The sequence below is a fragment of the Varroa destructor genome, unplaced genomic scaffold (genome assembly GCF_002443255.2).
Source record: "Varroa destructor unplaced genomic scaffold, Vdes_3.0 BEIS01000001.1, whole genome shotgun sequence".
NCBI classification, from domain to species: Eukaryota; Metazoa; Arthropoda; class Arachnida; order Mesostigmata; family Varroidae; genus Varroa; species Varroa destructor.
In genome coordinates this window covers 14301780-14326092 of record NW_019211454.1, presented here as the reverse complement: position 1 = coordinate 14326092, position 24313 = coordinate 14301780, and the positions used below count along the sequence as shown (strand labels likewise).

At 40.3% G+C, this 24313-nt stretch overlaps 2 protein-coding genes across 17 annotated transcripts in view; one reads left to right on the top strand and one right to left on the bottom strand.

Moving 5' to 3' along the window:
* The window catches only part of LOC111249219 (uncharacterized), a 42838-nt gene extending 25334 nt beyond the window's left edge, over positions 1-17504 (top strand). For all 9 annotated transcript variants that reach the window (XM_022802793.2, XM_022802783.2, XM_022802810.2 and 6 more), the window contains 6 exons: positions 229-594; positions 3214-3339; positions 3853-3991; positions 9776-9922; positions 11894-12321; positions 12972-17504. In XM_022802793.2, coding sequence (XP_022658528.1) covers positions 229-594; positions 3214-3339; positions 3853-3991; positions 9776-9922; positions 11894-12321; positions 12972-14246 — 2481 coding nt within the window. In that variant the 3' untranslated portion in view covers positions 14247-17504. The remainder of the gene's footprint in view (positions 1-228; positions 595-3213; positions 3340-3852; positions 3992-9775; positions 9923-11893; positions 12322-12971) is intronic.
* LOC111254132 (protein saal1) overlaps positions 1-24313 on the bottom strand; it is a 34077-nt gene that overhangs the window by 9006 nt on the left and 758 nt on the right. For 4 of the 8 annotated variants that reach the window (XM_086977540.1, XM_086977542.1, XM_086977541.1 and 1 more), the window contains 7 exons: positions 23973-24094; positions 23654-23761; positions 23356-23519; positions 22381-22559; positions 21859-21982; positions 21109-21371; positions 15687-15777 (listed from right to left, as the gene is read on the bottom strand). In XM_086977540.1, the coding sequence (XP_086833666.1) occupies positions 15687-15777; positions 21109-21371; positions 21859-21982; positions 22381-22559; positions 23356-23519; positions 23654-23761; positions 23973-24094 (1051 nt within the window). Of the gene's footprint in view, positions 1-10442; positions 10785-11856; positions 12304-15653; positions 15778-20453; positions 20789-21108; positions 21372-21858; positions 21983-22380; positions 22560-23355; positions 23520-23653; positions 23762-23972; positions 24095-24313 lie in introns of those variants that run through there. The other 4 variants (XM_086977548.1, XM_086977544.1, XM_086977547.1 and 1 more) reach the window with 4 other exon arrangements.

The window sequence follows — 24313 nt, the reverse complement described above, 5'->3', positions numbered from 1 at the left end:
GTTGTTCCTGAGCAAGGGGTGCATTTGTGTTTAGATTCCACCGGAAGCTTTTAGGTCAATCATGTAATCTGTGTATGATATTCGTTCAGAACGTCTCGTTGCGGTGTACCTGTGAACACCCTCCTAAATAGCCTATAAGCACTGCGTATTTAATTACCGTACAGGTACTATGAAACCAATAGCCAATATATATATATATTAATGTTATCATGATAAAACAATTCACAGGTTACCATCGAGGGAAAGGTTCGCGTCCGCGACAGCAAACGGTGGAAGCCGCGTTACTGTATTGTGACGAAAGCATCACCCGTCGCCAATTCGCTTCAGGTGCACCTGCACAAGGAGCTTAAGGGTACAAGCAATACTTCTCAAACAACAAATGCTAGCTCAGAAGCTGGCAACCGCACTTTGTCGAAAAGCGGACGAACGACTGTAACTTTGGATAATTTTCTAGGCGTCCAAAGTGGCTTCCCTCTTGACAAGGAATCTTTTACCCTGGCCATCTTTTGCCAGGACTCGTGTGTCGTCCTTGCCCTTGACAGCCGAGAGACTCTTGCACTGTGGGAGGCAAGGCTACGCCTTTCAATGCCCGAGGTGAGTAAACTAATAATAAAATCCCTATTGGTACCATGTAGCGAGCTTGTTTAATGATTAAACTCATTTTTTTTTTCTAAGTTTAGTGCATGGAAATGGACCGACGTCCATTTCCATGCACTAAACAATTCAAGGATCGGTTTTCCGGTGGTACCAGTAAGAGACGGACCGTTCGTGTGCATGTCGAGAGGGCTATTGAATCTTTTGGATTTGGTCTCGTTGTTAATGCCGACAAGACGGGACACGTACTGTTTCGTATACTTGAGAAGATTATCAATACATTTCATGAAACATAATTTCAATTGTTACAGGCTATCAAATGCTTGAGCATACATATTCAACACGAAACGAGGGAATGACAGGCTTATTTGACAGTTCCAGCATCTACGTGCATGTTCTTGTTGCAGCATTAGGGAGACTTGGGGGCAATCGGTGCTCCAAATTTTTTCAAAATTGTCCAGAAAACGCTGCCCCTAGAAGTGGTGTGTTGTACATTTTTAATTGAAGGATGTCGTTGTCTCAGAATGTGTTTAAGTTTAGTAGTTTACCTTGAGCGAAGTGTCATATCGCATGTGTTGCCTTAGTTATTTTCGAAGTGTCAAAAGATGCAATTCCGTCGGAGATCTCTTTTCTGCTTGTTACCATCCTCGAGTCGCTGCGTCATCATGTTTGATGTTTCATTCGGTAACAACGAATCTCCGCCTGCCACTTACGGTCAGCCAGCAGTTCCTTACCTCGTAAGATTCAATCACTTGACTCAGTGAAAAAAACTTATGAGAGAAATTCTAACGTAGATCGTAAAAACAATAGATAATTCTTCCGTAGCTGGTAGTGGCAACGCTGTTATACCAATTTAATTACTAAGGCGCAAAAATATCTTTACGATAACCTACACGTAGTCGAAACTGTAAGCTTTGTACAAATTTTTTTTGTGTTTTAATAAGTTCGACGACCATCTTGCGTCGAAGTCCTTGGTTGGCAGTATCTTGAAATACTGGTAGCTCTGCTGGCAAAATAAGCCATCATAAATATATAGGATCTTGGTCTTTAGTTCGTTAAGTATGAATGTTAAAAGGAATCGATATGCCTAATGATATAACTTAATATATCTTATAATATACAAACGTTTCCGGCCAGCCATGTCATTATGAGTATCTTTTAGATTTCGTATTCGTTCTGAATTCCGTTTACACTGGTAAAGGTTTCAAGTTGTTCACAGCATCCCGCAAACGTTAATCTGTTGTCGTTACTAAGGAAAACTTGTCATTGCAAGGGTAGAATTTTTCTCATGGAAGCAAAATACTACCATATAGATACATAACCTTTTCTTTTTCAACTCATAGACGAGCTTTGTGGAAAGGCTCGTTGCATTTCATGGTCCTATAAAGACTTTATTGTGATCCAATAAATAATAAAGTTACCTAATACTCGTTGACGATGTTCCTTAAGCTCGTCATAATAGTAAATAAGTAATAACGGACATGAATTTCGTAATAGGTATCGAACTGACGTTTCCTATTAGACTGAAAGCCCTTCCGCAATTTCCTCAGGTTTCATAGATTCATTCAACTATTAGATGAAACAAAGAGCCGTTCAATTGATCAAGCTCGAGAGCATTTCAAATTGAGGCCTTAGTAAATATTGCACATTTACTAAACGTCAATGTGACACCAGTAAGTTGATAACATAACAAACATAGTATAATGTTCATTCGTTTATGACTCACTTTCTGTATATTACAGTAGAATAACAAAAATATAATTCCAATATATTTTGGATAATATATATATATATATATATATAGCAATAAAAATAAGGCTCACGTGTTATGTAAGGGACCCATGTGATAAGGGAAACACACAGCAAATTTCTGTTTCTGTGTTTTTCTACATGCCTCAGACGCATACGCCGCACTCACCTCGTCCACATAAACATGCGTAAAGCACAAGGAAAAAAGGGAAATTCAAGCGTTCAACTAGACGTCTGCCCCTATCTATTTCCTCTGTCGTCCAATTGCATTTGGACATGTGTTAATCAATTGATTTCCGCACAGAATCTACTTTGCGTAAAAGGCGCTGTCTATTAAAAAAAAAACAGGAGTTTTTTTTTGTAATTCTTCTAAGCTTCGCGACCGTCGCTAGATTTACATGACCACGGCGTTAGAGCTGGGAGAATATTTTTAGAAAAGTATTTTCTATACGAAGTACTTGAGCTACTGTTGCGCTATATAGTTCGTTCGTGTAAATTCGAGAATGAAAAACCGGCTAAAAATGTTGCATGGCCTGATGCGCTCGCGTCGAGAAGAAAGCTCTACCATGGGCAGACCAGTACGACGCCTTCACTTTTTTGCATCGAATAAAAATCATCAACGAGAAGTTTCCGTTCCACACACGCGTTAAAAACTGAATCAAGCAAATTTCTCTGCTGGATAAAAGCTCGTCACTCTAGAAGATTTCAAGTAAACCTAACGCAAATAGCCAAGCCGAAAGATTTGGTCCCTTTGGATTATAACTGGGTGTGGGCAATCTGGCCCTAGCTCTACTTTTGTATTTGTTTGTTGTTTTTGCCACTGGCCTATTATTCTAAAGCGACGTAATTGCTATGGTGTTTGTGTTACAGGTCTGTCACTTCGATGCGCAATTGGTGAAAGTTCCACCGTGTGGAAAAGCCCAGCTGGGGCCTTGCCGCTTGCATATACAGGACCATCAGTTTTCCATCACGATTCTTACAGCACAAGGGCCACAGGTAAACATTTAGCAAAAAAAACTAATAATAATGAACTTGTAAATTTGAGATAATGCTAAATTTAAGCCGAAGTAAAGATGGATATCCGAACCTCTACGAGTAAATACCTAATATGAGTAGAAGCCATGTTGCCTAAGTGTTGTTTACCACGTTAGCTCCGAAACAACCGATAACAACAGTCAGCTAAAACTGATAAAAAAAACATTATTAAAACGTGTCTAAAGCACGATTATAAAGTTATGCCGTTTTACAACCTGTCTCTCGTGCCCCCACCTCAACCCCCCTCCAGCACTGCGTAGCTGGCTTTAAGTCGTAAATTTACTAACAGCCAATTTATTTAGGCCTAGCATAGACGACTAGAATCAGCAGAACGTTGTTTCTCTTAATTAGCACTTTGTTTATAACCCTTTATCGAGCTCTAGCTGAGTCATCAATCGTATAACATTTGTTATGATTGCGTGTGCATTCCTATCACCCGACTGACGTGAATTTTTGCCTCTGTTTTTCTAACAGGTTGTTCACTCGTGGAAGATACAAGAGCTACGACGATTTGGAAAATTAGACGAGAATCTTTATGGTTTCGAAGGCGGCTCTAGGTCAGGAAAGGGGGAAGGAGCCCACGTTCTTATGCTTGAAGACGTCTGCGGACTCGGTTAGTAGAGAGCTAAACCTCTAAAGCAATGCCTATAAGTTCACCTAAGGAACTACTTGAACTTAAAACACTTCATTCATTCTTACGTATGATTATCACTTGTAGCATGATCTGTTCATTTCGGGGACAGTACCTTTACATATTAGGACAGACCAACACTGAATCGACCTGGGCAGAGCTGAAGTTTTATGAAAAGGATCTTGAGGCATTGATTGCTTTTAAGCATCCTTAATGTGCCACCATCGAGTAAAAGCACCACGTTGGTGGCAGACTGCATATTCTTAATGAAAAAACAGTGTCGCAAACGAACATTTGGCTTCTTGATTAGAAAAACTGCTCTTTTTCAGGCCATATTCAAGCTTACATAAAGTGGTCTAATTAGACATTCTGCGTTGTGCATTGTGCAAATTATAGACTTGTCACCAGGCCATTTATTCTAACGTGGTGTTGCGACCCGTTTTAAAAGTGGCGGTCTGACATTTCATTCTCTCCACATCGTTAGCGGTCCCCGCAGAACTACACAATTTTGTATACACTATTAGTTCTATTTGTATGCAAAGCCATCTGACTATCAGCCTCATGTCCCTTCCTATTGTGCCAAGGAACATTGTGAGCGCGAAGCTAGGTTTAAGAAGATAGACGTGAATAGATCAACATAAAAGGTTCAATCTACCTCACCCCACGCTAGCTACTTCTTCTACCGCAACGTTAGTTTAGCCTTAGGGTGTCCCCTCAGGGCGTGGACAGCAACTTTCCTAAATCTTTCGAATGAGACTCGTCAAGGATCTCTCACGCTTACTAAGGGAATCGCCCTTCAATATCATAGGTTATCTATTTGTCAAAAGAAAGGCCTAGTTGTATCAAAAGATGTAGAAGATTCGATCCTGCTTCGTACATTAGGGTTTTATGTTAGCTGTAGCCAGGAAACATGGTGCAGTGAGCCCATGCATATATATTGGGTCCTTTCACTTTTTTGGTAACTTAAACTAGTGGACAGACATAGAGTAATCAGTCTAGGTATCTAGTTTATCAGTACACTGATAGCAACATACCATCCCACAAAAACCATCATGCTCAAGCCCGAGTCTAAATGGTATGTTGGACTGCGTTTAGTTAGAGCTAAAATACGCTAGTCTATAGTTATTTATTAAATGAAATTTTCTATCGGTCCTTGATCTGCGATGCCGCACATGTTCTGGCTTAGACAGCACTCACAAGCCATGAGGTGCACGTAGCTACATAACCTCCATGTGTGACTTAAATAATGAGGGTTAGGTAAAATGCCTTACCATCTTGCATACACTACACCTAAAAATACGACTGCAGATAATAGACAAATTTAACACGATCTTGATTCGATATACTCTACCGTGACGAGAACTGAGCTTTCCCACTGGTCCCAAAAGAAGGGAAAACGTGTCAACCATACAATGTGAGTGTATAATACGTAGTGTTCAATTTGTTGGAAGCATCAATCACTCCATAGCTCCTCCTCTTTCAGCTTTGCCGTACTCAGCTATAACACTGGCTTGTTCCTTCGAACTGTTCAGACCATAGACGCATACAATATTATATGACCTACCTTAAACACATCACGGAGAACCCATATACATAATACAATGCTTGTCTATGTTCTAGGGACATTTCCAAAGAATAAATAAGTTTATAGGTTACGGAACCTGGACTTAATACCTTTAACTGGTCCGACAAGGTATGAGACCGACTTCTACTACTTCAAACAGTGTAAGGCTGGTTCCGTTGAGAAAAACTGATTTTCAGGACTTGACTGAACAACCAACGCGTAGCAGATCCAGCTAAATACATTGACCGTCAATACAAATGTGCAGGCAAAAGTGATCAATGTGCGTCGACTTTGAGAAAGGTAGGCCAAAATAGGCAGCGAATGCCCTTGAACTTCTGAATTAAATTCCCCTGATGCTGCCTGATGCCCCTGCTGCCTTTCGCTCTATCATTCTTTGCGAAACTCTTCCGGAGGAAATTCGGAGAACCGTAATAGAAAAGGAGCATTGCTGAACGGTTTGTTCCGAGGTCTTCCATTCAAGCCGACCGCTAGTGGTCTGTCGGGAACTCGATGGCACACTGCCTGTGCATTTGTAACCTTAAATTGACGAATAATTTCGGACAAACTACTCTCTAGCTGAGCGCAAAAAACAGGTACTTTTAGCCGCAATTTCCACAAGCTCACGCGTACCTGCGTTCCCATCGCTTCCCTTTACTGTCGGCCACAACACGAAACGCCGCATAAATAGTTGTTGCCCGTACTAAGTGGTTGGCGAAACAGGTTTTGCTGCCAGATTTCTAATACTTTGTAGCTTAACACAAAAAAAAACACCCCGAAAAGATAATTAACAGAAAACAAGAAGGTAAAAGTACGCAGGCCAAGTTGATTAAAGTAGATTGTTTTATTTAATTTTTATCTTGTATTCCATTATATACATGTGTATGTAGGCATTAGAAGAATAGCCAACTGGGCTAGTCTATATTCAACGGTTTTTTGTAACAATTGACTTGTATGCTAGAAAAGGAGCTTCGCTGAAATCTATATCGTTTTACACATCGATAAGGTCAACATCTACCTATTGTTGCATAAGGGCAAAGGATGTACCTAGCTTGCCATTTCAAGTTCTTTTTAGCTTCTAGCGCAAATAGCACATATAAACCAATGCAAATTAGCTATGTAATATATATATTGCTTATAAAGCATGATTTTAGTAACCGGTTTCCTCTTGAGCAATGAAAAGCCCGTTGTCTCGGGCTTTCATGTTTTGACATCATCGTTATTCATTTACGACGTTATTATGCAGCACGGTTTAAATGCTTAAATAGATACAATCTTATGAGCGCACTTCCGCTGGGATTTTCCAAATGAAAATTTTTGCTTGTAAATGCTGAGATGTTTCTGGGAAGACTGGAGTAAAAGGATCGTGTTGGTTGTACCTCGAAGTAAACGCATTTCGTGGCGCTGCGGTTCAGATCTTGCCCGCGCCCTTAGCTAGCGTTATCCCCGCTGTTCCATGCTACCTCGCGCCCCTCGAGGTACGAGTCTCTATCTGTCTATTTTCCCTGTGCAGGAAGTAGTGGAGTTCGTGGTGATGGCTTACACATCCGGTGTGTTGGTTGATAGAGATTCGCCACTGGTTCCACTTCTGAGCTAAGACCACTCTTTCCCGGCGTAAAAGATCTTCCTCCAGAGTGCATCCACAGTATAGAGACTGCACGTTAGCTTTAGTGCGTCATTTATATTTAAAGGATTCGGGTTCACGAGAAGCGTTGTCAAATTATGCAGTCAGATAGCCGCGGACAAATCGGGGACGATCAACAAAACAGCACAGCTTAACCGAACTTATCGTAGGATGTTCGTGAAAAACATATAGCAGTCGTGACTACTAGAACACAGCCACAATACAAATTTCATTTTTAAATGAAAGACGCAGGGGCAAAGTATAACGTTATATTCGTTTCGCACTGCATGACATCAGCTTGGAGTATGTACTACCAAGCTCGATATAGAAATCTTTCATCTCAAAAAGGCTTTTTTTTAGCTGCACCCAGAAACTACCATAAAATGTGAAATATTTTACACAAAATATTTTTTGGTCTCTCGACAAAATTTGATGTTCTGAACTCGAAAAATCCCTACTCGCAGTTCCTTAGTCCTAAATACATGTAAATATTTTCTCGAAGAGTTAGGGCAATATAACGGTTAATATTACAGATATATTCAGGGTGGCGTGTTTAAATTAAGGAATACCTTGTTGTAGAACACTATTTCTGTACCAAAAACAGTTTTTTTTTTTTTTAGAATTTGACATGGCGAACAACATGGTGTTATTTTCGGAGTTTTAGCGAAAATCAACTACTACCCAATATTTGCATTCTAGGCAAACCTTCAGTAAAATTTTAGAAGTTCTTCCACGGTCGACATTATTATAGGTTTTGATGCGACGTGTAAAAAATTGAGGAAACCTTTCATGAGGCAGACCGGAAAATTTTCAATGGACTTTACATTTAAATTGGTTTGAAAATGTATCAAAATGGCTTAAAAAGCCATTATTGATACGCCTCGATTTTTGATAGAAAAATTAGCAGCCGTCTTAAGGAATGGAACATCAACTGTCGATTAAGTCGTTCAGATAAGCTTCAATGCCTATTCTTTGTTTGAAACTTATTGTACTTTTTGAATTTTTTAGGTTACATGAGCCTTTGCATTTTTGTAACTTTTGGCCTGCTATCAGCCCAAAATTTAATTCCACTAGATTTTTGTGTGTAATGCATTTGTGCAACACCTTAACACTATAACTTGACGCACTATTGCTATCGAAAATTATTTGTAAGGTAAAAAGGAGATATATTGAAAATAACTAGTGAGTAATTCCAGCCCTGAATTGAAGACGTAGTCGCAGTGAACGACGATTATATTGAATTAATATATGATTGTCAGGAACGGTATTTCTAGCATATGCAGAAAATTAAGTTGAAGCATCTGTTTTTGTTTAGATACTGTTTTAGAAACAAAGTACAAGGAATATTCTCATGTTAGATTCACCACTTTGCATATATATCTCCTCGTAATGAATACGTATATTATGCCTTCAAGTAAGAAGATTATTTTGAACCTATTTAAGGGCAAAAGGTCGCTGTCAGCTTAACGCTGGGTTAGCTCCAAGCAGCGACAGCACCTCTAACTTGCTTGAGTTCGATATTTTAAACGTGGTGAGCGTAGAATGGAAAAACCTTTAGGACAAATGATTCAAGGAAAAGGCTGCGTCTAAAGTACGATCAACATCAGTCTGGGACCGCTTACAGAGATCATCGAGCCTACACCAGATCCGGCACCAGCACCCTCACCCCCTCCTTGCCTCTCCCTTTCGCGATTCCTCCCTGAAGTTTTTTTCTTTTTCACTTTTTCCTTTTACATTACGACACGGCGACAAAGGAACCTAAACGAGAAAAAAGCGCAATCGTGCTACTAAGGACGGAGGAGCTACGCCTGATGCGCCCATCTAACTCCTGTCAACGATAGGTGCTGCTGCAGAGCCATTACGTTTTCAGCCTGCTTGAGTTCGGTGTTCTCGCACATTCCAATAGAATATCTAAAGCAGGCCCTGTATTTTAGCACTACAGGAGCGAAAGTACAATATATAATCTGCAGTAAAGGCATGATGCTGTCCCTATACGTGTACGTTCATAGTATACAGTAGCAATGATCCGCCTACCCTCGAAGATGCTAAAATAGTCCGTATTGAGCGGACAGTTCCGGGTTTCGTCTGAAATGGCTGTTATTGCTAGCAAAGGTAGTGCTCGGTTACTTGGAATTACTCGGCCTCGAAAGCGGTTTTCCGAAAGAACCCTCTTTAAAAGGGTTCTAGCCACTCATGAATGGGTTCTAGCTGTTTTGTTGCTTTTCATCTGGGAATTTCGAAGCATACGCCAGCTGCGACAAACAAAATCGTTTTACATTTATTGTTGAGATATGTAATCCGATATTGCTACATGTGGAAGGCGCTCTGTTGTTGGATGACTATCGGGCGTGTGTCGCTTGTGTCGGCACAGAAAAACTGTAGAATGAAAAGGTATCGTAGGCTCCACGATGTAGGCTACTTACAGATGGGCATACTATGAGTGTTCCTTGCACTTGCGTTCTATCTTTGGCTTAACAACAGGACTACTCGAACTGTCGAACTGCTATGGAGCAAACACACCCGAAAACAACGCCCGCATTATTATAGCTTATAAGGTTCACTGTATGTATTGTGCTTTCAGAAGGAACATTCCAAGTGGCGTCGCATGGTCTGTTGAACCGACAGAAGAAAAGCGTCTACAACGCCCTTATGGCTGATCTTGTAAGCCTTCGGGAACGAATGACCTCAATTAACTCATTGAACTCAGCAAGCTCAACAACCCTAGCCGGTACGTAATTCACTTTGCTGTTATTATTGTTTTTATACTAAAATACAACAGTCGCTAGATTAGGCTCAGTCGTCGACACATGTACAGAACATGTTTGATACAACAAAAGTCAATTGTTGCCAAGCATATGAATATTACATCTTATGGATATAATAGACCGAAAGAAGATTCTTAAGTTTTTTTTTTCCCTATTCCTAACATCTGATTTGTCGCAAACAGTTTTCAATAATTGTTTATCTCTCGTACATGTGGCTGAGTACTTTTTTCAAGCACTATTCATACAATAAACTGACTTCATTATTTACGCAAAAAAAAATCGTTGTTCTGCACCGTGCGGCCGTGATTCAAAAACGGTGAAACCTGCATCTCGCTGTTTGCCATTATGATCATAGCTCAGCTTTGACTAACACCTTTTGTAAATCTCTGTATGTAATCGTAATAACAATGATTAATTTTATATATATATATATATATATACATATATGTTTTTTCTTTTTTGTGAAAATACAACAATCTACCATTGTTTGTTTTACAAGCCGAGTACCATACTCCATCGGCAAATTTATTCCTCACTTATGGAGCCTCCTTTACCTTAAACTCTGTTCGAAATTGACGATGTTTGTTCTTAATTCCTTAGATTATATAAATATTCACAGACAATCTAAATTTTTGTCGAGTCTGTACTTCGTTTTCACCCTTTCACACACATTTTCACACTAGTATTGTTCGGTTCCTCGGTCGAAGTGGTCGATAGTCGAAAATCATTTCTGCCGTAATAACTGCTGTTCTTCGGTGACGTTCCATCGATCCCGCTCTCCCGATCCGGGATCTCCATAGTCAGCATTCATCGGTGGGCCCGTAACTGTAGTGTTGGGAATTGCAAGCTATCCGATCAGAACTTTCGTTATTTGGAAGGAGACTGCCCCGCCAGTGAAAACGAACAACCTGCCGCTCACTTCAGCTGTGTTAGCAGACTTTCTGCCACTATTTGACTCTCTTCCTATCTCTATTTCTCTGTGCACCCAATTGCGAGCCCGGGACTTCGTTGACAGCGCTCACTTTAGTTGGAAAGCGGACGATCCATGTAAACGTAAAAGGGAATGCTTCCTCCTTCCGAAAGAACTTATGTATGGCGTATGCAGACAATTACTTTGCAATTAATGTTGAGTTGAAAGACTTGGCAGATGCGAAAGGCTAGGCGGTCTATTCGATAAATAATAGTAATGAAGAAGTTCGGGATGCGCCGGGATTTGCATGCCATGGTAGGACTAATAGCTCCTAATGCTCCCCTTTTAGCGGCACAAGACCAATTCTCAAATGTTTCATACAATAGGTTAGTTTGTCTATATGGAACTGCACAAGATACGATCGATGAATAGACATTCAATCAAACTGTAGTTTTCGGTAGCTGAGTAACTACTAGTTACATTTTCTCCGTTGCACAACACGTATGCCTCAGCATGGGCGAGTCCTCTCACGCTCACATGTCACTAGGTGCACATGCTGTTTATTGATGCAAACTTCATCGTGAGAGGCTCGTTAAAGCAGAGAATTCTATTCAGCAAAAACATGTTCTTGAAGCTATGTGTGAACTATAGTGCCTCTTATAGTACAAATAAGCCAAAATACATGAAAATGGATCAGGATTACAACTATATGAATAGTGAACAGTGGCGACAGTTTGAATGGAAATTTTGTAGCTTACTTGGAGCTTTCGAAATCATTTCGATAAATGTAGAAAAGCACAGATCGATTGCGATGATAGAAATAAAACATTGAATGTATCCGCCTGAGGCGTAGGTCTCTAGCACTGAGCTACTCTGAACCCATTCCGATATAGCTGTCATATTATATTTATGCATGTACGTAATGCCATATGACAAGCATATTTTAATAATATAAAGAGGTACCCACATCAATAATGTTAACTAACGTTCAAGTGTTAATCGGTACCATTTATTTATGTTACAGCCTCAGCAGCGTCTTCCGTTTATGGTGGAGACTCAACCCTTCGACGTCAAACAAGAACCTGTCACTGCAATTGCGGCAATTCAGGAGGAAGTCCTAACGTCGCTACAACAAAAACAGATCAGGTGGTCAATAACGGTGGCCCTGGAACCACTGGCGGGGGTATTGACGGCAACGCTTCTTCTGCGACGTCCACCTCGGATCATGACGGCTTGGGTAGTGCGACAAGTGCTGCATCTCCTTTGTCCACAACCTCTTCACTGACGGCAGCAAGCGTTGATGCAGCTGGTTCTTCGGCTAATCCTCAATTGCAGCATGGTCGACACCCGTCGACTGCATCCCAAGACACGACTGATTCCCTATTAGCACTCGAGTCACAAGCAAGCACGACGAAGCACTGCGACCGCTCTTCGCTGTGCTCAGAAAGCTCGGTTAGTGGACACTGACTTTCACTTTGTTAAATTTTTTGTTATAAACACAAGGAATCTTGTTTTCATCTTTCGTCATTATTACTATAGCTACAGCTTATTACGTAAAATATTTTCACGAATCAGACTCTGTATCTAAAAAAATTCCCATATGAATATTTCGTGCAACATACTTAAAGTAAATGTTCCAAATGTTACGTGTGCTAGTTAAGCTGTTAGGCATTGCTTCAGAGCCTTTTAGCATGAAACAAGTGCGTTGAAAAGCTTTAATTCGATCATACTCCTATCTCCTTCCGTGTTCCTAACGTTAGTGAGGTAGTAACACGTTACCCCTGCATTATCACAGCAACTTGAGCAACGTACATAGTTAAATAGAAAGTACTTCATTAGATATGTGTGCCTACGCAGATGTTACTGAAGTTCTGGCCAAGTGTGAATCACAATGTCTTTGCTCTCGCAAAGCCATGAAGCTAATCTTTATAATATCTCTAAAATACATTGTACACATTTTTCATTTAGGAACAGTTATGTTCATTTCAATGGTGCATGTGCCGAAATGTACACTACTATATTACATAGGTACGCATCGGTCCAAAAAGCTTTCTCCTTGATTGACTGTTCTCCCACACTTTACGTTTCATTTTCCTTTACAGGGCACTGGAAGCTGCAATGGCAGCGTGGGTGTTCGATCCGACGAAAGCTCAGATTATGATGTACCTAAACACGTAGCCGGTGGGGCCACAGTAGAACACGGATCACAGGTAACAGCACTGCCCGGAACATCCCCCGGTACAGCAGCCTTGGGGTCTTCACCGTCTTCCTGTTACGACCAGCCCAAGAATCTCACCAGTGTGACTTCTGCCCTCAAATGCCCATGTCAACCATATCGTTCGGCAACTACCTGTTCGGGAGAGCATCCCGACTCACTTCTAAACTATGATATTCCTGCTCAATTAATGAGTGCATCAAATCCTCCATGCTCGGATTATGACACGCCCAAGGCGGTAGCTGACGCCCTTTGGAACCAGGTGACTGGATCCTCATCACACGTTAACCATGGTGCTGTTACAGTCTCGTATAATAACGGTGCAATGAACAACTGTCATTTTGGCCCCATAATGGAGTATGAAACGATTAAGGCCATTACTCAAGGGTCACCGATTCCAGGCTCAACCGGTTCTGGAACCGCCGTTTTCGCACACACTGGTTTCGCTAGCCTTTTACAAGGGCAGGGTAATCTTGGACAGGGTTTTAACGCGGTTAGTTTGAACCCGCAGACGCAAAAGGATCGATTGCTTCAGAACGGTTCTCCATCATCAGTACTTGCAGGAATTACGGACGCTAAAACACGCCTTTTATTTTCCCAGAGGCAAGAACACCCTTCGGGTAGATCACCCTCACGAATGGATGCCCAGACCAGGCAAGAGACACGGGCTTTGCGTCTTCAAAACCCTGAGAAATCTTTTTTCGATGCAGTAAACCGATGCTCTTTAGCTTCCTCACATGCAAACTTGAACAATCAATTGCCTGCGTCTCAGACGTTTGCTATTAGTCAGTTTGCTAAGCAGAAGCTTGATCTAAAAGGGACGGGTGATAGTGGCGATAGTAAACAATCATTTACAAAAGCTTTCAACAATATGGCCACTACAGCGAACCGCCAGTTACCGCCGATGACCCTTAACCACGCACCCCAGTTATTGGCGAACAGAAGGCTCCTAGCAGAGCCGGCCCCCGTAGGCGCCCTGTCTAATAACGGACTTGCCGGCACCTGCGGGGATCAGGCCATCGACTACGTGAATGCCCAATTCGTGGACCTTCACCTGCAATATCCGCTGTTGGAAGACACCCATCTGCAAAACGGTACTGGGAACGCTAAACAAGGTCTTCAAGCCGGACCGTCGGTGCCGCCTGCTCCAAGCCTCGTCTAATGAAATTATTATATAGAATCTTTCAAGCGCACCAATTTCGGAAAAGAAAAAGGGAAAAAACAAAAAAAATTAAAAGACAAAGTAGACAAAGGAAAGAGTAAATAAATTTTAAAAACTTAGGCGCGTCCACGGAAACGACTGTCTTTTGAAGACTAGAGAGTTCACATGCGAAATCGACGACATCGCAAGTATCGATAAAACTATCAGTGGTGGATTTTCATTTATGTTTTTGTATGTTAGTTATAGGGAGGTTGAAGGATAAGATCAGCTAAAACATCACGCAGAAATGAGCGTAAAACAATAGATTCTTCTGCCCAGTGATAAAAGCCGCCACGTACGTATTTAGCGTCTTTACGTGCTAAACACAGAGACCTATAATCGGCTTGTTTTTGTAAGGTCTCTGCCAAAAGATCTCGTGTCAATCTGCCACTCCTGTCGATCTCCATTTTGCTAACACTACTACGAATTCGTGACTTATTTCATACAATATCATTAACTATTTTCGATACAGTATAGAAAAACAAAAGCTGTTCATTTGTATAGTTCGATTAAAGGATTTCCCCCTGGCCCAGGACAAGATTTAGTCAACACTTGTAAATATTTAATTTTTCTATTTTGTTGAAGACACATCCTTTTATCATTGCCCGAGTCAGGCGGGAGTTTGTGTCAGGTACATAGAAAGGCGACAAAATTCGCCGACCCTAAGTAAAAATATTTGTTTGAAAAGATCGTCCCGTAAAAGCGCCAACGAATGTGAGATAAAAAAAAATCTCCGTGATTGATTGTGATGACCCGATGAAGCGGAAGATGATGAAGAACGAATTGCATCGATGACTCTCTCTCTCTCTCTCTGTGCATTACTTTATAACCAAAAATTGAAACTGTGACTTTTTTGGGGAAAAAGATGAATTGCGGTTATTGAAAATATATATATATATATATATACAATGCCTATAAGACAGCATTAAAGAGGTATTTATACAATATATAAATATTGTCTCTAAGAATTATTATTAAAATAAAGCCATGCACGATTTGGTAGAGCGACCATCATGAGGACTTGCATGCCGAAATTCAATGTACATATCGCCGTTGGCCCGCCAACGCATTTCCCTTGGAGTAGACCCATATTTATACTGCTTATTATTGCCACTACTGCAAAAGTTGCGGTGCAATACCCAGTATATATGAAACATTGGCAGCGAATGTACATAGCTTACATCTCGTAGGTATAAGCCATGATACAAATACGAACATTTTTCTAAGTGAAATATGTCGCCAATTACATCCCAACCACCTATGATTATATATGCGAATGATACAGGCTATATATTAACTTATATATTGGACAGAACTGAGGAGCTTCCGATGAATGATATTGTATGCGTCACATGCAACATTTCTTACCCTGTTTGTAGATTTCTTATGATAATGACTCACCGCTCTCGCGGCATTACACTCAGTCCTGGAGCACCGGCGAACGGGAATCGGCATATTCGAATGAGAGGACACGATAATGAATATGGCGATGCTGAAAGAAAGCAATACGAAAAAAAAAACAATATAAGATTCGTAATTGAATAACAATAAACTAGTGCAATTAAAAATTCACTTGATGTATCACTTCTATTAGAAAATAGGTGTTTGGGCATGTTAACCATTTCCAATTAATTCGAACCCTTTGAAACTCAATTGCTGAATATATATATTCGTGAATAATGGGTTGGTTCAGCAAGATCTAGACCCTGAATCTTGAACCTGATTCGTGGTACTCGTTAATGTGGTGGCAAAATCGGTTTTGCTAGGAGAGCTATTCTATTTCGCCAAGTTGACTCAGGCCATATGTAAAAGGTGAGCGTACAGGTTAATCCCGCACCCAGATTTTCTCTGCTAATCGCAAACTCTTCTTGAAGTGATTTTACGGTACTAGAATAACATATCCAGGTTTTTTTGTCGCATAATACACCTATCCCATCAAATACAACAGACAACTTAGTTGTACTAAATGCAATGCTTCTATTTAAGACTTAATAATTTTTGTGTTCAACCCGATTACTTCACTAATCAAGTATGTCTTAAACAGAGCTTCCTCATTGAGCTCGTTTTCAGTTTAGGCACTTCGCTACAATAATGCAAAGTTCATCAGCGTTTTGCCCTGTATCAGTCAACTGATATTCATTCGCCATCACTGCTAGTCTCAATCATCAGTCTCCAATGAGATTTACAGAAGCACGTGCAGTCGACACATCTACATGAAAACGTTTTCGGAGCGGGACTTCAGCGTAATGTAGAGCAAAACCACCTACGGTGCGCCTGGAGTCGCTATATACAGACATGTGCCGAGAAGCGAGGCGAAACCGAGACGGAAAGCATGAATGAAATGATAAGCGAGGAAAATCGGTCGTCGAAGTTGCCTTCGGAGTGCAGCAATTATCGCGCTGTTCCTCTTATAGCAATAGCAGTCTCGGAGAGAAATGACGACTTCAGTGATCACCACCATTGGCAACCTCCCAGAGACATCAAAAAGTTGCCAAACGTCAGCGATATGACCTCTGCGCGTTCGTTGAGAATTCGTAGGAAGTTTAGTTGCTGGGGAAGGTCGCAAGCGTGACATGTTTTTGCAGTTTTTTCGAATGTTCTGTAACTCTACTCTAAGCGGTAAACGCCACTGCGGGTTGAGGCCCAACCTAAACGACCACACAGCATCCACCGAAACCGAGTTACGGACAGACAAGCTAAAAGAAACAACTGCTTGTTAATATATCTAAGTATGCACACAGTCAACGATGCGAATGGTGCCGAAACAGAATATGACCACAGGAGCGTCAGCCCTAAGAAACTGCGCAGAAGTGATCCAGTTCAGACAGACCAAAGTAGAGGCAAGTGTTTCTTGAAGATTTGAGCAGAGCTTCATGAAAGGGATGGTAATAAACGACCTAATTATTTCCAATGTATCACATGATTTTATTTTTAAGCTTTTTGTATTTCACGCAGCTTGTATTGAAGATATGAGTACAATTAGCGACGCATGAATTTCAAACAAAAAATGTATCGCTGTGCCAGTATGACATGGCAAATGAAATTCTCAGGACGAGCACATAAGAAGGCACACATGTTCCGTTTTAATATACCAGCAATTTATTAACAATTCAATATGATGTATACTTTATCAACAGAAATCACCAAGATAAATAATAGTAATGCATTTGTGACAAGGAAAGCAATAAAATGACATTAAAAAAGAGCTAAATCTCAGAACCAACGTCAATTTTTTCCTAAAAATATAAAATTATAGTGCAAAAGCGATGATAGTAGGAAGAATATATATATATATTTAGATTTCTATGTGTCAAGCCGTGCCTATGCTTACAAGTTTTATCTCCGAAGGCGCCTTGTCTACATTTTTGTATGTGCCAGCTACCAATCTCATTATCTTCTGTTTAGAACATACTCAGATCAAACAAGATATTAAGTCCTACCGTATCATCCGTTTTGAAACTGGACTAGAAATCATTCGCTTGAACAGTTTCGACGAAACTTCTCCTCCACCAATCTGATTATATCTCATCGCTATTTTGATGCAAATATTTCCAGCTTTGAAATGTTTATACAGTGGTCTCATAGCTCATTGGGTCTGTAATTTAATTAGGCTGTCTGCGAACCGGTCTAGTGTATAGCATCTGGTCGGCTGGCTTGGCCTGTGTGGTCCGGAGGTATGGCCGCCTAAAACGACACTGTTACTAATGGAATCCAGTGGCATTAATCCTGTCTATTTGTGCGGCTGGCCGGCTAATGTTTTGTTGCTGCGGATCAATGTGTCCTCATGTAAGACGTGTTCGCTTAGACCGGGCCCGTAAAGTTATGTTGTCGGCCTGTTTCGCTAGTCTTGTTCGCAGTAAGCCGCGATCTGGGAGTTCTCCTCCGGGGGTCGTTCACTAACCACCAGCGTTGATGCTCAGCGAAAGTCGGCAGTTTCATCGTCGGTGGCTTTTTCTGGTAGTGCACCCTCCTACCTACTGAAGCAATTGATTATTCGTTTACGGGCTGTGCCCACATCGATAGACCCGCTTCGATGCGATGACACGTCGGTGGCATGCTATCCTGCGTCACACTCTTTGTATATATATACATATATATATATATATATATATATAATATATATATATATATATATGTGTATGTGTATGATGACCGTAATCGAAAGCAAAAAGTCGTGAACCTACCGAACTGTGTTAGTATAGTACTATTTGTAGCAGAGCTTTAATTTGCTGTAGAAATTCAGAGAGGCTGAAGAGATATACATAAATTATATGGAAAAAAACGTGTTTTATAATATATTTATATGGCATTCACTTTATGCCATGTATATTTTGGCCAGAGCGAAAAACCGCATTCGGTGAGACGAAACCACTGAGATTGTGATCATGCATCGCCCACAGACGGTGCTAACACATTGCAAAATCATGATAGTTATTCAAATAATACGGATTATATAAATATATATGCAGCATATCATGGATATGTCAGTCTACATTTTTAATTAACCTACAAGCCCTTGTTTTCATCGGCTTGAAAGGAAAAGCCATGTCATCATAATCGCTGAGTACTCATTCAAGACACTCTGCTGGGTGACTTTTCAGACATACGTAGGTTTTCGGCCATTTTCTTCGCTCTCGAATGGCGAACCAGTAACCAACAGGAAGTCAATCTAATCGGTGAGTACGGCTTTCTTCGCTTACCCACTCTTTTCAACAACGTTGGAGGTCCATCTGAGCTAAACTATCCGTAGCACCCATCGCTGTGTGTGGTCCCAGGATATAACCTTCTGTGGTCCATTCACTTTGCCAGTTCTGACTTTGTCGGACTGATTTCTCACTTTTAGTCGACGCCGCAACGCGCGTTTATTCGAATTGTTTTAACTTGTGGAGGTACCGTTTCATCAGTGCTCGCTGCAGTTGCCAGGTCGTTGGTGGTCCACTTCTACGAGAACATTTATTTGATCAGAAGCCAATAACAGCAGCGACAACCGCCCAGATAGACAGCCGTTAATAACAGCTTGATAGAAATCTCTGATGCTTAGTGCCCGCTTCAGTCAGTCAATGGCGAAGGAAACCCCATGACGCGAACTGTAAAATCATAGTTTTTATATATGCGCCTCCGTATCGTTTGACGTCTATTTTAAAGGTATTGTCAATTGACATGGCTTTCGCGTTAGCGTTGCAGATAGTGTACTATTTGAGCTGCGTCACGTAAAAAAAGGTTACATTTTGAACGGATATTACGAGCTAGCTTTTTGTATTAAATATGAATTCGTCCTCAAAATGTCTATATTTGTGGATATGGCACATTGTGATGGAATGGTTGTACTAAAGGGCACGGTAGACGTCAACTGCGTCACCAACACTGACCCAGCAGGTGGACCTTTTCTATAAACGATTTGTCCACGGTAAAAAAGCTACGGTTAATTACTTTGTCGGTGAATAATTTGTTTGTCACCCATAGCAATTAGATATGACTATACCGAACGAATGGAAATAAACAATACACTTCTCTACTTTGATATTAAAACGACTTATGAACTTGTTTTAGGAAGTCAAGATAACGAAATACTTTTTTTTTGCACGAAATTACATTTCCATCATTTTGTTACCTTTTTCTTCTAATCATCACAACTATAGGTAGAATCTACTCGAATGATGCGCTATTTTTAAAAAAAAAAGTAATCAAATTTGCCTAACTTGGAAGAAGAACAATAATGGACGAAAAGAATGAAAATAGAAGTAAATATACGTGTTAGTTCCCAAGATGATTTTATGAGGTCATATGGTTAGTTAAACTGGTGATTAAAAAATCCCGGGAATTCGAGCAACTAGTGGAAGCTCTATGCGCGTTTCTGCAAATTAATGTAAGAGGCGAACACGTTTTTGCTCAAGGCTCTGACGTGACCGTTACTGTTCTACTAATGTGTGGGTACTTAGGTTCGGAACTCTTACATTTTGGAGTCGTGAGATATCAGACAAAATCGAGCGCCTTTTAAGTGTCGCTCCAAGCGCTTTTTTGTTTTTCAGCGCTTACTGAGTAACATTATTGTCCTCAACTAAAGCTAAGGTTTACCTTACAGACCTCCGTAGGTTCTCCTGAAGACTGTACCTCCTTTTTTATTATCTCTTGAATATCATAACTTGTTTAATATCAGTGGAAATTAAATTGAAAAAAAAAAGTTTTATTACCACTACAAAGTTTGTTCCATCTAAGTAAGTTTTATGGCCACAATTTCTATTATATTCGAACATACTGAAGTTAATTTGTGTGTATGGCAGGAGAATAAAGGTAACGCATCAGTATACTTTGAATATTCCAAGAGTAGAGCACATATGTACATAGTATTTATTAACGCGTAACTCCTCGAGTGAGTACTCGAAGAGAGTCTTTTAGCATGGTCCTATATTCGATGTTTTGTGGAGATCGTCTGATTTGCTCAGGTGGAGGCGAGTTCTCCAATTCGTGTAAGATACTGAACGAACTGTCACTAACTGCCGAATCTATGAAAATTAAAACACGCCAAGAAAGAACGCTTATGTAAGTTAATTTAATAATGCTCATATACCCTAATTACCGTTAATTACAGAATTGTAAAACGGAAAATCCTATTAGAGAGGTGTGCACCTATTACATATGTCCATAGACACATATTGATACACGTTAAATCCGGTAGATCAGCACCAAAAAACAATGAAAGCACAATAAATATGATATAAATATTTATAAAATAATAAAACCTAAATATTTATTTAATCGATAGTCTCGATTATTTGAATGAGCCGCACACTTGTTTAATTAGATAACTAACAGATCAACAAACCGTCAAATAGAAGATGGCGTCCTTTATCTGAGAGATTTGCTAGAAAGCAGAACGGTAGACAAAGAAGCTGAAAGCGGCGAGTTTCCGAATCCTCTTCGATGTTTTCGTCAGTACCGGCTGCCGAATCTTGTAAACACGATAAAAAGGCCTTCAGAAGGCCGCCCAGATCCTCGACGCAGGGCTCAAGTAGAGGGGCAAATTGTGTTTCGCACTCGAGGTTATATAAGATGTGCCAGTAATCTTCTAGAACGGCACACTCTGTCCTGTATTTAATGTGTGAAAGCCATTGAGTAATCAATGCAAGTAATCCAAATAAGCTAATGTGAAAACTCAGGCTCACGAACATGAAACGCGACAAATAAAAAATCTGTCGATGCGTAGGACTTACACTGGAAAAATGTTCTAGAGTCTATGGGAAGAATACATGATAAAGACAACTGGGAGAAATACATGCATTAGCACTGAGCGTACGTGGCTGGAATCTCTAAAAAACAAAAAAAAATAACTAAATATGCTGCGTTTGGGGCAGTTGGTGAGCGCGAATGCCCTTATAATTGGTAAATGCAATAATCAGCATTAAGGATGACTCTCAATAAACGACGTTGGTATTTTCCAATAAATACGCTTTTTTAGCTTGGACACTTTGAGGACAAGCTGGGAAAATAAACACCTGCAAAACGCGATTTTGTTCTACCTATGTGTCTTTGTACTTTGTCTTCGCTTTATCAGAAGGGCGACTCGATTACTTACAGCATTTGCATCGCTGCAGAGCTCAGGGCTCGAACGAAATCTACATTAGCCAATGCAGCGCTCACCTCCGGATGAGCATCGCAAAGTCGATCTACTAACTTCAAGGTAGAACTCACCAGATCTCCTAGAAAAATCAAAAATTAATTAGGAGGAAGTTTTGAAACCCAACAAAAAATATATACGTCCCATAATTAACATTATTTTTATCAATAAGGCTTCTAATTTGATTATAAAATTGTCTGTTGTGAAATAAACCAACTTCTGATATAACCAAAATAGCACATAAAACTCTCTCTGTTTGAGTAAAGCTAGCATTTGCGAAATATACTAAAAACGTTCGTTCGACAGTTTTCTAGCGATTCTATGAAATATGAACTGAACTATCTCGACAGATTTTCGTCTATCATAGTTAAGGAAAACGTCGAGAAAGTAGTTGCTATTAGACAATTTCATAGTACCAAGCGTAAATGTCCAGCTGTTAAATTAAACAGTAATATTGATAATATATGACAAAGTCTGAACCATTGAGTGAGTTCAGAAGGATCGTCTGTAGATGGTCTACGGTCGGGGCAAGGTTTTCGCGTATCTGTTCAATCCAAAGGGGTCCTGTCGACGGATGCGCGAGACAAGTCCGCAGCAACCGAGATAACTGAAGGAGAGCGGGCGCGTCGGTACTACCCAAAAGCCAGAGGCAAACGCGGCTAAAAATCCAGAAATAAACATTGACCGCAATCATCATTATACGCTAGGCGCTATATAGCTGCGCACGTATATATAGCACTATTGCAGCTATCCACTACGTACTCTAAAGAACATACGATTCATAGAGTAATACAGTACAACCTAAACAACTTTAAAAATGTCTTGCAGCTTTACGTCCGGTACTGGAGATTGTTGAGAGTTACTTCAGCTATATAGCTTTCAGCACGGAATGCAGTGTATGTCTATGACCAGTTATAAATCTAAAACACCTCACGTGTCCTCAAATTTAGCAGGCAAACATGACAAAGTTGCACCATCACAGTTCACTGTACATTTGTGCAATTTCTCCAGAATGTATTGGTACAGGCTACCGCCTCAGATAAACTTAATTGGATAACGGTTACTGACATAATTGGAAAAAGACACATGTTTTTCACTAAGAATAATACACAATTTTTTCAGGAAACTGCTTATACCGCACAGAAAATCCATCCGACTAGCACAAAAAAAGATTACATAATATACACTATACCCGTTACTTTCTAAATTTTTTTCTTTTACAGCTGCAATAAACTTACAGAATATTAATATCAGGCTAGTTTTGGAAAACTAAGATTTTTTTTCTCTTTTTTATTCTGTCTAGCCTAATTATTTCCTCTGATCACAATTATTTTCGTGCTGAAATTGACTTCATTATGCGATTTGAAGGGTACAGGTCTTTGTCATAAACAGTATAAGTAAAATTGTAATTAATGGAGTGTTAATATAATTCGCCGGTGATTGGTTTAGCCTTACATCAGTGAATCTGTCTTGCTAACTTGAAGACACGTCTCCTCGAATGTGCACATGTTGGCTAATATACCCAAAAGTATCTCAAGAAGTCGGGGTGCTTTTGTCGACCCCATTAGCTGTACAAACATTTCTGATGCATGAAACTCCTCCAGAAAAGCCGACACTTCCTATGCAAAGGGATGCAGTTGAAAAAAGACAAATTAGCCGAGTAAAGAAAGGCAAGAAATATTTAATAAATACAACGGTGCAACGTTTCATCTTTGCCATAATAATGATGATTCCCTTCTGTTGCGTAATGTACCTGGTTGGCAGACATGTCCCAAAGTGTACAAAGCTGCTGTTCCAAATCCTCGCTAATATTTCCCATCTCCTCAGCGCCATCCTCACTTAAACATTCGCTTTCCACTTGCTGAAATGGACCCAGCATGTTCAAAGTCAGACGAAAATCGTACAAACTAAATTTGCGTTTTGAAAACAATTTATGCAGGTAATGACAATAAGGACATCACATACTGCTGTCATTCGAACAACTTTGATATAATCAATTTTGCGTTATGTATTCTCTCGTTTTAGTGGCATTTTGCTGTAATTAGTAACTGTATTATCGACTGCCGGTACACCTTAATAGCATCGAGCAGGCACTGAAATAGCCAGCACTTCGAGAAGATCGTATTTCCAATGCTCGTTGACGTTTCGCCTGATAAAGCGGTCCTGGCGTCCGGTGGGGGTGATGGATTTCGGTCTGGAAAAACCAACTCAAAGGTTAGCGTCGTCAGGAACCACGATGAGGTATATGAAGCAAGTCCTGTTCTCAAACAGTCCAATATGCTGCGCGTGTACGATATCCCTCTGTACTATTGTACTTAGCACGGTTAACTGCTAAAAGCAAGCCGTCTGAAGTGATACCTAACGATTTTAGCATTATATGTAAAACATGGGAGAAATTTTTTAGCACAGAAAC